This window comes from Aristolochia californica, unplaced genomic scaffold (assembly GCF_029961685.1).
Source record: "Aristolochia californica isolate CCGP_79_NKW_82.1479 unplaced genomic scaffold, dmAriCali1.0.hap1 SCAF_10, whole genome shotgun sequence".
NCBI lineage: Eukaryota > Viridiplantae > Streptophyta > Magnoliopsida > Piperales > Aristolochiaceae > Aristolochia > Aristolochia californica.
Genome location: NW_027181771.1, coordinates 20107666 through 20123853, shown reverse-complemented (window position 1 = coordinate 20123853; position 16188 = coordinate 20107666). Strand labels below are relative to the sequence as shown.

The window sequence follows — 16188 nt, the reverse complement described above, 5'->3', positions numbered from 1 at the left end:
CAACAACTTTCTTAGCCATAGTTCTTTTGGATGGCCATTGATAGTTGTTTGAGGACATTTCTTCCAAAAGAGAGGTACCAACTTCAGCTGTCTTTGACATCAAATTTACACCAGAAACAACATCAACTATGGTCCGAGTTTGCCCATTTAACCCATTATAAAACATCAGAACTTGCAACCAATCCGGCAATCCATGTTGAGGGTAGAGTCGAATCAAATCTTTGTACCTTTCCCATGCTTCATAGAGTGACTCGAAATCATTTTGCTTGAATTGACCAATCTCACTCCTGAGTTGGGCTGTTTTTGCTAGTGGAAAGAATTTAGCAAGAAACTTTTCAGCCATGTCCTACCAATTAGTGATGTTTCTCGGTAGTGGAGATTTTAACCAACATCTTGCCTTGTCCCTCAAAGAAAAAGGAAATAATATCAGTCTAATGGTGTCTTCAATAACACCATTGATCTTTACAGTGTCACAAATCTCTAAGAACATCTCCAAATGAATATTGGAATCATCCGATCGGCTGAATTGGGCTTGTTGCACCATGCTAATTAAGGCTGGTTTGAGCTCAAAATTGTTGGCATTAATGGTCTGGCATTTTATACCCGAGTAGTTGTCATTCACAACTGGTCGTACATAATCCTTCAAGGGGCATGGATGTGCATCATGTTGTCTATCAGCTATGGCTAGTAATTTCTTCTTTTTTTATAATCTAAGAGTTCTTTCAATCTCCGGATCAAAAGGAGTAATGCCACGAGTTCTAGTATGGTGCATCCAACATCAAAAACACACCTGGAGAAAAAAAAAATTCTAAATTAAAACCAATATTACTTTGTATAGATATTGGCAAAACTAAGAAGAAATCAATCCTTAGCAACAGCACAAAAAACTTCATCGATACAAAATTGCAAGTGCACAATATCGTAGTTTTATAGAAAAGTAATGAGAAAAATATCGTCCTTAGGGGTTGGTTACTTACTTTTGACAAAGACCAAAATTATATTAATCTCGAATTTATTTAGAGAAGTCACTAAGATTTTTATAATTGCAGTTTAAAATAAAATCAATTCAAAGAAAATACTCAAAGGAAAAGAAAGCTATTGTTCGAAGATAAAATTAATGAGAAAGAAAACTTCTAGGAAATCAATTTCACCTAATCTCTCACTATGCTTTACTCATCTAACTAATTAAATTCAATTCTCTCTGTTTGTTAGCTAGTATCCTACTCATCCAAAAGCCTATTGCGATAGTCAATTGGAAATATTCTTGTTCATCATTTTACACAAGAGTATGCAAATTAATAAAACAAGAAAGCATTAACATCAACGATTTTAATACTATATAGGTTCATACAAGCCTTTCAATCTCTATATTTACCTATGTTGAAATATCAAAAATCTTCCCTATAATTCCCTATTTCGATGGAAAATCGCAAGATCAAAATCATCTAATTAATGGCCAGTCGATTAGAAGCAATAAGCCCAGAATAAATCAGACAAACATAGAAGAGAATTACTTCAAATTAACATAGAAAATCAAGCATAATTTGAAACAAGATTACATTATTTTCCTAGAATAAAGAAAATTAGTTCATACTAAAAATTAAATTCAACATAAACGAACTCACCAACTTTTCTTTTTGAGGGGAATAGAAGAAAAATAGTACCAAAAAATCCTTTTGTCGTCCCTTGTTTTTGTCGCAGCTTCATGAAAAACTCCTCTAAATCCCTCCTTTTCTCTCCCTTCAACCGAATAATCTTTTTTTTTTTGTGCTTGCCAAATCCAAGTCAAATAACCAAAAGACATGAAACTCTCATAAATCCAAAACTACCAACGTAAATCTCCCCCCACCCCCCCCCCCCCCCCCCCCCCCCCCCCCCCCCCCGATGTAATCTTTCAAAGATCAAGTCAATTTGATCTTTATCTCTTAAATAGCACGTGTGAACTTTTAATCTTTTTTTCTTCAAATCTGAAATAAAATTAAATGACAACAGTGAAGCCTAAAATTGATAAAAATAAATAAAATTTTACTAAAGTTCATAAGTGATAAAATATACTAAATTATGCAAGTCATCAAGCACCCATGCTGGAGTCTGGGAACCAAGGAGCTCCACTTGAACTCTGCTTCAGATCACATAAAACTAGAATATCAGCCTTCTCAGTGTTGAATTTATGGAAAAGAAAAATACTTCATAGACTTCATTAACTTATTATAATCAGAGTACATGAGCCTCTATTTATAATAGAGGAAGGTAGTAGAGTCCAATTACAATAAAACTACCTTTGTCCGAATTACACCCAAACTCTAACAATTAAAGATAAGTCCTAGCATAATTAAATAACTCAATATAGATAGAAGAAAAAAAAACTCAAAATAGAACTCTTCTAGTATGTGACCATAAGATAAAGATGCCTTTGTGAGTCCTTCTTGATCTTCAAACTTATGTGATAAGGATGCCAACTAGTGGAAATCATGGTGGGTCCTACTTCTTATGGGTTTGGGCCCATCTTGTAGGCCTTCCTTGGTCATGTGGCCCATCTTATAATACTCTTAGATATGTGGACCTTCCTCGGTCATGTGGGTTGGAGCCCGTCTGCCAACACTTCCCCTCAATTTGGGGGGGTGAGAGAATAACATGAACTCCCAGCTTGCTGCAAATGACGTATTGAATATTTTTGTATAAAATGGCACATCTTCCAATACTCCCCTTCATGATGTTACGTCATTCCCTGAGGCCCTGCTAGCATAATATAAGTGAGAGTAAAAATCACTCCTAGCTGGGAAGACATTGCTCCATACTCTAGTGCTAATGCTGGATGTAGGGCACACTCCGTCTTCTATAGGTAGTGTGTTTATCAGCATTGCTCTAAAGTGTCCACCCCCATGTCCCTCCACAAGACAACGACTCTCCAGTGGTAGGAGTAATAAAAACCATTACAGGGGGGTAGTGGGTTTATTTATAATGGTGTCCCAATCCGGACACCAACTCTCATGGTATACCAACCGTGATATTTTGAGAGTTAAATTTATCATGGTGTCCCAATCTGGGCACCGACTCTCATGGTGTCCCAACCGTGATATTTTTGAGAGTCAAATAAATTATGGTATGAGAAAAGGTACTGAGGCCACCTCTTCTTCAATAATAATGTCTCATCCAAAGAGACATAATAGCAGTAGTTGTAATGTAACACGACCATCTTCCAACATATATAACACGAACCAAAATAATAAACCTTGTAGAAGGACCCAGGAAATAATCATAATCCAGTATAAATTTTTTTCTTAGATACATAAGCTTCATCTTTTGTGCTCCAAATTTCTTGAATATTATGGTCACATAAAACTTATCCACAACATATGGAATATAATACCTCTTCCTTGTACTTCTTCTACTTCTCCCCCTCAAGCTGGGAAGTAATGCCAGTGATCCCAGCTTGAACCAAATATTATAGATGTAGCCATAAGCCCAAATAACAGAGATGTATAGATAATCCCTCAAACCAGGGATAAGTGAGATATTTTCTTGATATATCAACTCAAAAAGTGAAGCAAAACAATGGACTTAAATTTGGATTTTTCCATGCAATAGAATACTAGCATGACCTTTGATTCTTCTAATGCGAATACCTTTCGTCTGAAACTAGAATTAAATACCTTTCATCCAAGTATAACTTAACTTCATAAAATATAATTATCAGAAGATAGATAATCTGATAGATTTCAGTCTCTATCATCTGGCCGAACTAAGTATTGTTTATCCTTTTTTTTTCCAGAATGACCATTAACTCTTCCAAGATCAATATCTCCTAATAAAAAAATCCTAGAGAGAATTGGTTGAATAGGTAAGAAAATAGACTTACATATATTTTTTTTAATATATAATTCTCCATAAAAAGTCTCTTTCTTGATTGCATAGAATACCTCGGAAGTGGAAGCTTTCTGATACTGCTCGAACCTTTTTGTAATCTGACCGTCACTCATTCAAATATCGATATCTCTCTGTAGATAACTTCGATTGGAAAAATTCTCTTTTCTTTGGAAATTAGACTCAAATATATTTTCATATTAAAATATAAAAAGCTCATTATAGAGGTGAAAATTCAAATAAAACTAACTGGTGTAGGGATTGAAAAGATATACTACCTAGACTTAGGGTTTAGAGTTTAGAGAAAATGATCACATTACCTCTGTGGGTAGACAAAGTCAACTCACAGAACCTACTTTGATACCATGTTGAATTTATGAAAATGAGAAATACTTTATATATTTCATCAACTTATTATAATCAGAGTACATGAACCTCTATTTATAATAGTGGTAGGTAGTAGAGTCCAATTACAATAAAACTACATTTGTCTCAATTACACCCAAACTCTAACACTTAAAGATAAGTCCTAGCATAATTAAAAAACTCAATATAGATCAAAGAAAAACATAACTCAAACTAGAACTCTTCTAAGATGTGACCATAAGATAAAAATGCCTTTGTGAGTCCTTGATCTTCCAACTTATGTGATAAAGATGTCAGCTCGTGGTAATCATGGTGGGTCCTACTTTTTATGGGATTGGACCCATCTTGTGGGTCTTCCTTGGTTGTGTGGCCCATCTTATAATACTCTTAGATATGTGTGTCTTCCTTGGTCATGTGGGCTAGAGCCCATTTTCCAACACTCAGGAGCATTCCAGCAATGTAACTTCTATCATATTCCAAGAATCTTTGTGCTCCATCAAGGCATTCAGGAGAAAGTTCATTATCACCAAAAAAATCCCAGCAATGTCTAAACTGATCAATAGGATTAAAGAACCCACAATATGGGTAGAGGAATTGGCAGCAGTAATAATCCGAGCAATAGCAAGATTGGAATTCTAAAACACCATAGCTATGAGTCATGAAAATCATGCTCTGATACCATATTTATTTTCTGGACTCCATGGATTACATCATGGAGAAAGAAGAAAACACACGTTGGAGAAGAAAATGGAGGAAGAATGAGGTTGTAGACTTGTTTCCAAACTCTATCCCTTAAACTCTATTTACAATATTACAATTATGCCTTTCACCCTAGTAAGAGTGAACAATAGATAAAAAAACATAAACTAATTACATCAATGACAACCTAATTACATCATATCTTCCAAAACATTTTAGTGGATAAAAAATTTCAATATCATAAATCTTGACCTAGGTAGATGGAGGGTTTCTCATCATCAATTCTTCTCTAAGATTTGAAAATCAATTAAGTCCTAAAGGTTTTTTTAAAAAATCCACTAATTGATTTTCAGTTAGAACAATTCAATTTTTACCATCCCGGTCTAAACCAGCTCTTTGATAAAGTGGTGTCTAATTTCAAAATGTTTTAATCTAGAGTGGTGAATCAAATTCTTACTTAGGCTAATAACACTCATATCATCAAAATATATACATTTCAACTTTGTTGAAAACATACTCTTCCATTCGTTGTTTCACCCATAAGAGATTTGCAAAAAGACTCTTGATTGCTATGGATTTAGCCTTGGTAGTTGGTAATGCCACAAAATGTTGTTTCTTGGACAATATAACATGTTACCTAGAAATTAGCAACTACCATATTACCTAGCAATTGAAAATTACCATTAGTACTCTTCCTATCAATTTTATATTTAGTCAAATCAGCATCCATTTTAATCTATGATTGAGGTATTTGAGTAAAAATTCCTAAGTTAGATGTTCCAAGTAAATATCTAAAGATTATTTTTATAGCCACTATTTTGTGATTCTCTAGGATTAGATTGAAATCTTGTACATATGCAAACTTAAAACATCATGTCTGGTCTACTAGCTATCAAGTAGAGTAGAGACCCTATCATGCTTCTTTATAATTTTTTTATCTATAGTGTTAAAACTTAGGATTCCATGATGGGTGTGAAGAAGAAGGAGAATTGTGGAGAGAAGGTTTAGGAGGAGAAGAAGAAGAGTAACGAATTTTGAGAAGAAAGAGGTTGGAGAATTAGGGTTGTGGACTTGTCCAGACCGTCCCCATTAAGTTGTATTTATAGATATCAAAAGTACTGATGTTACAAGAATACCCTTCACCCTAGTAAAGAGTGAATAAGAGACATAAATCATAAAATAATTATATCAGTGCCATCTTTATGAGATGATTCTTTATTTCTCATCATGCCACCATTGTGTGGGCCTATGTGCCTTCTCCTTGGTATGTGGGCTTGAACCCATCTTTAACACACTTGGACGTGTGGACCTTCATTGGTTGTGTGGGCTTGAGCCCATATTCCAACACTCCCCCTCAAGCTAGGGGTGAGAGAACATCATAAACACCCTTCTTGCTACAAATGGTGTATAGGATCTTCTTGTATAAAATGGCAGTGCATCATATCTTCCAATACTCCCCCTCAAGCTGGTGGTCTCTTTGTTCTAGTAGAAGTTAGGACCCCTTGAGAATGACTCTAGGTTAACGTGGAAGAAGAAGGAGAGAAGAGAGAGAAGAAGGAGAAAGGAGAAGGACATTAAAGAGGAGAGTTTGGATTAAGGGAAGGAGTGAATGCGTCAAGGGAGAAGAGAAGGTGGCTGGACGATTTTTCAAAGAGAGGAGAAGGCTTGAATGCCTTACCTCTTAGCCAATGCTCTTATTATAGTGTTACAATGCCCTTAGCGTTACAACTCAATGGATTAAAAGATATACTAAGACAATGTATTTACATCTTCATGTCATCCTTATGGAACATACCATCAATAACCACTTTACCACTCCTTTGACGTGTGGGCTTGTAGCCTTGTGCTTGTGGGGTTGAGCCCATCTTCAAACACTTTCCCTCAAGCTGGAGAAGAAAATACATCATAAATACCCAGCTTGCCACCTATATAAGATAGAATTTTGGATGTAACCAGTTTGGTGTGGATATCAACTAATTGCTCTTGAGATGAAACATACTTAAGAGAAATTATTCCTTCAAGAGAAAATGACAGTCCACTTCAATATGTTTAGTTCTTTCATGGAAGACTGGATTTGACGTAATATGAATAGCTAATTGATTATCACAATGTAGGCCCATAGAGCCTTCTTTATAAAATTCCAATTTGGTAACAAGAGTCTTTATCCATAAAAGTTTACTTACAGTGTGGGTCATAGCTCGGTATGCTGCTTCGGCACTAGATCTTGCAACCACGTTTTGCTTTTTGCTTTTCCATGTGAACAAGTTCCCCCCAACAAGGGTACAATACCTAGACGTAGATTTTCTATCATTGGATGATCCAGCCAAATCGACATCTGAGAAGCTTTCTATATTGAAGTGACCATGTCTATATAGCAATCCTCTTCGTGGAGCACCTTCTAAGTATCGTAGTATTCTCTCCAATGCTTGTCAGTGAGTAATTTGTGGTTTGTTCATGAATTGACTTACCACACTCACAACATATGATATATCTGGCCTGGTTATCATGAGATAGATCAATTTTCCCACAAGTGTTTGATATTTTCCAATGTCAACATCTTCTCTAGTTGTGGCACCCAACTTTTCATTCGCATCCATAGGTGTATCAACTGGTGACTTCTATACCCAAAAAATAGATGAGCTTACCCAAATCTTTAGTCTTGAACTCATGACATATCATATTCTTCACTTCTTGTATACTATGCGCATCATTCCTAATCAAGATAATATCATCAACATACAAGGCCAATAATATCTTCCCTTTGATAGTATCTTTAACATATATTGAGTGATCAACCGAGCACCTATGAAAGCCAAATCGTAGAAGCGTTTGACTGAATTTATCAAACCAGGCCCGAGGGGACTGTTTACGCCATATAAAAATTTCTTTAACCGGCATACGGACGCCTCCTCAACCACATATCTTGGTGGTTGGACCATATAAATTTTTTCGTGTATATCACCATTCAAAAATGCATTTTTTACATCGAGCTGATATACTAGCCATGATGAGTTAGTAGCAATAGAGAGGATGATACGTACCGTGTTCAGTTTTTCAATCGAAGAGAAAGTTTCTTCATAATCTATCCCATAGCACTGAGTATAACCTTTTGCAACAAGGTGTGCTTTAAGGCAAGCAACTGACCCATCTTGGTTGTGTTTCACCGAAAAAACCCAACTGCAACCAACCGGTCTTTTACCTTTTGGGAGCGATGCCAATGTCGAAAGTATAGCCTTTGATTTTCATATAATGCATACATTTCTTCATCCATAGCCGCCTTCTATTCTGGTTGCTTCAGGGCCTTCTGATAGGCTTGTGGTATGGAAACAAATGAAAGAGAAGCAAGAAACTAAACATAAGCGATAAGAAGACATAAAATAGGTAATTGGATGAGACGTAGTACAAGAATGGGTTTCCTTTCGTAATGCAATAGGCCGAGTATCAAATTCAGGCCCAAACATAAGAGGAGAAATGCTTGCCTCAGGTGGATCGGACAACTCCATAGGTGAAGGGACGGCTGGTGCTTCAGGGGGTTGAGTAATATCGTCATTAAATGGCACAAGCGGGCATGGAGTGGTAGGAGGATATGTAAACCCTAGAGGAGCCTCATGTGAGGAGAAGAAGGAAGTGTCTTAAAAGAAAGTCACATCCCAAGATATCATCAACCTCAGAAGTGTAGGATTATAAAAAATATATCCTTTCTGAGTTCGAGAATATCCCAAAAAAAAATACACCTCAAAGACCGAGTATCAAGTTTAATTTTATGTGGTGAAGTACCATGAATAAAACATGTGCAACTAAATACTTTAATAGGAAGAGAAAATGAACCTTCACCATGAAACAAAATAGAATGCGGAGTTTGATTTCTAAGAACTGATGAAGGTGACCTATTTATGAGAAAGCATGTTGTAAGAATAGCATGAGGCCAATAAAAGTAGGATACCTTCATGGAGTAGAGGAGGCCCGAGCAACTTCAAGGAGGTGATTATTCTTTCTTTCAGCAACACCATTTTGTTGAGGGGTATAAGCACATGATGTTTGAAGAAGAAGCCCATTGCCATCACAAAAAAAATTTAAACTCACTAGAAAAATATTCCATAGCATTATTGGATCTAAGGATTTGATTTTTTTTCAAAATTACTTTAGAACCATTGCATGAAATTTTTTAAAAATAGAAATAATTTCTGATTGTTCTTTAAACAAAAAGAACCAATTCACTCGGGTAAAATCGTCCACAAAAGTAACAAAATATTGAACCTGAGAAATGTTAGAGACCTTTAAAGGGCCCCATACATCAGAATGTATTAATACAAATGGAGCAGTACTAGTAGTTGTAAGATGAGGGGAATATGTACTCCTAACATGCTTCCTTAATTGACATGCGTCACAGTTGAAATTAGACAAAGATTTAAGAGATGAAACTTAGAACGAAGTGATGAGGTGGATGGATGACCAAGACGGTTGTGCCACAATTGAGCCTCGGAATTAGTGGATGAAATAGCAGCTACTGGTGGAAGAGTAAAATAGTAAACACGAAGATGGTGAGAAGGTGAAAGAATAATTTAATTGTTTGGTTAATTGACTAACAGAGAGAAAATTTAACAGAAATCGAGGAACAAATAACACATCTTGGAGAGGAATAGACACGGTAAGAGAGGAGGAATCCTTGCCAAGCACCTTGGTTTGGGAACCATTATCAACAGTGAAAAATTTATGAGGAAGACATGGACACAATGAATGAAGCATGTTTGTTACCTGACAAATGTTCGGAAGCCCCGGAGTCAATGATCCAAGAGGAAGGGGTTGTAGTAGAAGAGAGCATACTTGAGGCAAAGGGAGTGGCAGCAGTAGGGCCTATGGTGTAGAGGACTTATCCAATAAGGATTTCAGCTTTTGAATTACAGCATAGTCTTCCACAGAAATAGTCACATTCTCGGAATGAGAATCGATCCTATCCTCTGTTTTCTCAACATTAATTGAGGCTGGATTGGCTGTCACCCAATCAGGCTTGCCATGAAGTTTCCAGCATGAATCCAAAAGGTGGTTCTTACCACCACAGTAAGTGCACAATCGAGGCTCAGTGCAAGAATTGGTTGGGCCCATTCGACCACCTCTATTACTGCCTCCTCTTGTATTTCTGATGCGTCCTCGAAATGGGGATGATGTACTTTGGTTACTAGAGAACATAGTTGATGGAGCATCAATCAGAGAAGGAGGAGATGGATCAGGAATCCATAACAATGTAGCAATGATGTCATCAAAAGAGGGAAGAACAGAGGAACCAAGAAGCTAAATCTTAGCCACCTCTAGATACGACTTAATATTGGTAAGACAAATAGCCATTGCCAGGGGCTCGTGCTATTTTTCTTGAACAACAATGTCAGTAGAGTATGGTTGGGCAATTTTCCATTCTTGGAGAAGGCCACAAAATCGGGCCAGAAACTCATGATTATTATCTCCTTGTTTGGTAGCCAACATACTTTGGAAAACATCATATACTAGAATAGAGCTTAGCACATGTGTCCCAAATATCCTTGGAAGTTTCCAAGTGGACCACAATTTTAGCGACATGCTCTTCCATGCTGTTAATAAGACAATTAATAACCATGTTGTCATTTTGGACCCAGTTATGGTAGACTTAATCTTCTTCATCAATCGAAGGAGGGATTTTGATAACATGATTGAGAAGGTCACGAGTAATGAGAACCCTCCGTATCAATTGTGACCAGCTATGGTAATTGGAAAGACCTCTTAGTGGAATTATAGTAATTCGGAGTATGTCACTCTTCTTACTCATATGTCCACTCTCCATGTTTGACGCAAATCAACTAGAGAGGTCAATTGTCAAAGGGGCTCGAATAACAATTACACAATGTAATATGAAGCACCCGCAGACCAAATTACACAAAAAAATAAGTAGAGAATATTTTCACGAGAATAAGCACCAAATCATGAAAAAATTGGTGCTTTTGTCAAGTGATAATAAGAACCAGCCACTACTCAACTTCCCTTATATTTATCAAAAAAATAGAGAGAAGAGAATAGATGCAACTCTTATCCTTAATCCAAACTCAACCACAAAACTGAGAGCAACTTTAGACAAGGCCTTTGTTGGCAAACCGAGAGAAATTTCTTGGCAAAATATATTCCAACTCATGGGAATACTTCAACACAAAAAAAGATTCAATTTTTGAAATTCAAACGCAAAAATAATGGGGATAAGTGAGTGTTGGAATTTCATCAAACACATAACAGTCATCCAACAACATAACACACTCCCATGAGTAACGTTAGATTATAGAATTGACAACAACATATGCTGAAATCCCATATCAACAATGTTTGATTCCTGTTACATAAAGGTAACCGAATCCAAATAACAAACAGAAAAAAATAACCTTTGATCAATCATGTAATTTTTCTACAAGATGATCAAGACTACAACATCCTTTTAGTCATACAAGATGATCTTCACAATGTTTATGAAGATTATCTTGCCTTGAAGTGAATCAAGAATTCAAGAAGAGGGAAAAAGAATTGAAACCATATTTTCACTATCTCTTCATGGTAGAACTCCTTCTATAAACAACTGCTTGAATGGATAACATAACTACTTGAATAGGGATCCTAACCTCCATGATCTGATGCCATGTAGAAGTTAGGACCGCATGAGAATGACTCTAGGTTAACTTGGAAGAAGAAGGAGAGCAGAGAGAGAAGAGGGAGAAAGGAGAAGGATGTTAGAGAGGAGAGTTTGGATTAAGGGAAGGAGAGAATGCGTCAAGGGAGAAGAGAGGGTGGTTGGAAGATTTCTCAAAGAGAGGAAAAGGCTAGAATGTCTTACCTCTTAGCCTATGCTCTTATTTATAGTGTTACAAAGCCCTTAGGGTTATAACTCAATAGATTAAAAGACATATTAAGACAATGTATGTTACGGTCCCAGATCTGATACAAGGATTCTTTGGGAAAATCTGGGATCTGCCATTGGTGACGGGTCTTCCATGCTTTACTATAGGGATAGTAGGAAGACATGGGGAAGACAAAGATCAATGGAGGATGAGAGAATACGTGGGTTTTTTAGGAAAACCCTAACCTCGAGATCAAGAAGGTTTGGGATAAAATATTACAAAAATACCCCTATAAATAAAATATTCCAAAAATACTCCTATAGCCTAAAAATGAAATAAAATAAAGTAAATTGAAGAAAAACAACTAAAATAATAATTTTATTGCGTGCATAACATTACACTCCCCCTGGAAGAACGAGTTTGTCCTCAAGCTCAGAAGTAGTGCGAAAAGGCAAATCGAGGGATACTTGCTGGCCCCAAGCTAGCATATAATCTCGAATCCTATTAATAAAATCATGTCCACTAGAATCTGTGAAAAATACTTTATTGGTCATCATTGTTTTCCTAAATTGAGTAACAACTTCTTTGCCAATGAAATCAGCCGCTGGTAGAGGCCCAACAAGGAACTCAAATTCAGTATGGTCATGCCCTTGGTATACTTGTGTGATCAGTGATATCCATGGTTTAATTCTCTAACGCACGTCATCCAAAACTGTGCCCCGAAAAATAGTTAAACCTGCCTTTGGCTCCGGTTTTATAGCAACAAACCCATTTGGGAAGAATATATAGGCACCAGAAGCCTAAGGATCCGCACCACTGCCATCATCTCCTATATAATATTTATAAGACTGCTAGAGAGATGCCTTCACTGAGCTTGTGGTATGATGATACTGGATTAGTTTCCCATCAACAACAGCATAAGTAAGTACTAGATGTCCTTGCCCAACACGTATAGAATCACTGTTATTTCCTACAGACATTTCAACCTCTGATAGAATCGATTTTGGGCCTTTACATTCGGAACTTGAAACAACATAGGTTCGGAAACCTAGAGGAGGTACACTTGCTGCAAAAGCAAGCCAATCCGTGGGAATATCAATTGGCAACACACCCAACTGTGCCTGGACATAGAAGTTCCGCATGCCCAATGCGACATTAGCAATTGGTAGTAGTTGTGATTCAATTTATTTTCCCTCAGCATCACTCACAATAATTGACGCACTGGTGATCGGTATTCTAACAATATCTGCTCTCTTCCATATAAGATAATTTTAGACAACAACAACCAGATCATTTCCATTGGCAAGTTGTGCCTCCGATGCAGGACAATAGCTAATGTTTAAAAGAGGCCACTGTGCAAATTTAGTTGATGGGTTTCTGCATCTAGAGCTCCTGTTCAACTCTGTCAAGCAAGCGAGTGAAGACTCAACCAACTCTGCAGCCTCTGAATAGCCAGTGTAGAGTCTAATTGCATAATCAATGGCCACATGCTACTTTTCAGTTCCACTGACTCCATCATGATGTTGAGCAAGTGCCAGAGCATCAGTCAGAGATGCTGTTGTAGGGCCTGAAAGCCCTGAACCATCTCCCCCTTTAAGAAACTCCAATTGACTGGCAGCCAAGTAGTAGCCACACATCATTCTCATATAACCCTTAATAGCTGGTCTACTTGTGAAGTATCCTGCCCAATAAACATTTGCTCGATCTGCATAAGCGAAGTAGTCAGCACTCTTGAATCCACTGAAATACCGCAAATAGTTGGTAGAGCAGCACCTCATTTCTCCAGGCGCCACTGAGGCACTTCGAATAGCAGACACATGCAGTACTGTAATAGCAGCCACCAGTGGACCCTTCATCCTACTGTTCAACCCAGCCACAAAAAAACCATACAACAAGTCACACACTACGAAAATTGTCCACACAGGTTCTTTCACGTCTTCAAGTCCACAAAGAACATTTCCACTAGCAGATTCCACACTGGCCATTAAGGTGTCAACTGGAGGCTGAACATGGTGGTCTATGCAGACATCATATCCCTTAAGCAAAGCATGTCGGCTTGCTTCTGCTCTGAAAACTGCATCCTCTACCTCAGACTTGTACTTAGGCTCAAAATCTTCATGTTGTAGGACAAACAATGACTCACCAATAGATCTCCCCTCCCGGAAGCTTGTTTTCCACCAGTCAGATGAGACTATCCAAGCACCAGAACACAAGGCAGTGCAGAAAGTTATAGTTCTTTTTACTGTTCCTGTGATAACATGGGTGCAAGAACTTCCATGAGAGGTAATAGAGCCCCCCAAGTCCTCAACTATCTTTGGCAGCGGTGCATGCTGTACATCATCAACAATATGCATTAACATGACTACTGGATAGTCAAAGGAAGATCTTTCCGCATTACCAACAACTTTAAAAGAAGTCTCTGTATTTCCCTCACCATGAACTACCATAAAAGTAATATGCTGCGGACTTCCAGGACTTACATTTGATATTGATGTATCCCTCACCATACCCAAAGAGTTCTGGACAAAGTTTGTATCATATTTACATTCACTTTCATTTGCAAAATTCCACGGTAAATCTTTCTTGCAGTTGATATGATGGCCCCCTTTAACTTTGCTTGACTTTAATGAGGACAATGAGGAGTCCCAAACTTTCCTATGCTCACTTGGCACACTCATCTGTGCTGCAACCCCAGCAAGTGTGCTTGGCTGATCTTCTTTTGTATCACAAATCATACACCTTCTCCTCCTATCAGCAGCCTCTGCAAGAGAGACTGGTGTACCATGATCTTTATGGCTACACCTTCTCCTCCTATCAGCAGCCTCTGCAAGAGAGACTGGTGTACCATGATCTTTATGGCTATCAAGAGTCGTCTGGCATAAATTCTGGGCCTCATCAAACTGAAGTGTGGGGACAAGGGCCACAACTACATCACGGCAAGTCTCCCCCACCCTTGGAGCTGTGTCTCCCAATTCTTGCTGCTGGATTTCCAGGCCCATCTTATAACACTGTACGGAATTGGCAAGTTGGCTGACCATAGCATGAGTGTCAACCAATTGCATATGGCCAGCAAATTTGGCAAGAGCATGCTACTGACCGTCGTGCAAGTTGGGATTTTCAATTGAGTGCCCAAGATAGGGGATAGCCTGACTGTACTATCCCAAGCTGCAGGATAGTGTTGCTATCACATGCAAATACAACACCATCTCTAATCTGGATTTCCCAGCAACACGTATTTCAAAAGAGTTTGCTGCCCAAAGAACAAGATTCAGAGCCTTCTGGGGATTACACGCACAAGGACTGTTCGCATCAGCAGCAAAATACAGCCCCTCACAAAAAAAATTCAGCAGTCTCTAGAAAAAAATATCTAGGAATCTCGGCATTCCCAGAAAAATTCTATGTCAAAATTCATACACACCAGCCGAAATTCTCTCAATTGGCCATCGATGCTCTTCTTCACGACCCAGAGACCCTTTGTCCCCAATTTTTGAGCAGCGTTGCTGCTGCTCAGCCCCTCTGAGCCACATAAACGCCCTGTAAAACTTATTTTGGTCTAAAAATTGTGGAAGTTTCCGAAGCTTACCCCCAATGGCGTTGAAGACGGTTCCCCACTGGACTTCTGAGGGCGAGGTTGAGGCTGAGAAAGAGAATCTGAAAGCTAGAGCCCACCAGATTTGTTTACGATGGCACTTCCTCTTTTTCCTGTGGACTCTTGTTTGCCGGTGCTTGTAGATGTTCGTAGACAGAGGAGAGATGCCCTAACTGATTCACCGTGACCGAGACAGATCGGAATGCTTTCGTCTGCTATGTGGAAAAAAATTCTGCTGGCCGTGAGAAGGGGATTTGGGAGGTTGAACCCAAATCAGCTTGTACCAAAGAGATTTTTGCAGAAAACCACTCTGATTTCCCCAACTCTGCATCGTTCTTGGTCGGCTTTGGATTTCCTTGGGTGGAAATCTTGAATTTTTCTGAAACCTGGCCTTTCCGCCCGTACAAATTTGAGGTTGCCCCTGCAGGGATTTCGACTGGTACACGTGACGAAATTTTCAATTTTTTTGGCTCGTCACCAGTTTTCAATTCTTTTGTTGCTTTTTCTTCGTTGCGTACCTCTTGCTCGGAAATTTTAGGTCTTTGTGACCTTTTCCGTGGCAACGCGTGGCTCACTTGTCCAACATTCCATAAAAATTTCATACAATGCTCGTGCTTCTAGTGGTTCTCCTGCTTCTTTGCATATTTTGTCCATGCGAGCTTCTACCTTCTCCATGCGAGCTTGTACATTCTCCCAATTTGGGAATACATCCCCCATTATGTTCCCGCTCCCGCTCTGATAACAATTGTTACGGTCCCAGATCTGACACAAGGATTCTTTGGGAGGATCTGGGATCTGCCATGGGTGACGGGTCTTCCATGA

The 16188-nt window shown here is 38.3% G+C and overlaps 1 protein-coding gene and 1 non-coding gene across 2 annotated transcripts; one reads left to right on the top strand and one right to left on the bottom strand.

Moving 5' to 3' along the window:
• The first annotated feature begins 188 nt into the window (after positions 1-188).
• Positions 189-295, top strand: LOC137943303 (small nucleolar RNA R71). The gene has a single exon (XR_011110640.1). It is a non-coding gene; the product is annotated as a small nucleolar RNA R71 (small nucleolar RNA).
• Positions 296-12136: 11841 nt separating this feature from the next.
• Positions 12137-15817, bottom strand: LOC137941277 (uncharacterized). The gene has a single exon (XM_068786615.1). The coding sequence runs from the start codon at positions 14837-14839 to the stop codon at positions 13268-13270; it is 1572 nt and encodes a 523-aa protein (XP_068642716.1). The 5' UTR covers positions 14840-15817; the 3' UTR covers positions 12137-13267.
• Between the last annotated feature and the right edge of the window lie 371 nt (positions 15818-16188).

Bases quoted from the DNA above. Each gene is read 5' to 3' on its own strand.
- LOC137941277 (XM_068786615.1), bottom strand. From the start codon at position 14,839: ATGCAATTGGTTGACACTCATGCTATGGTCAGCCAACTTGCCAATTCC.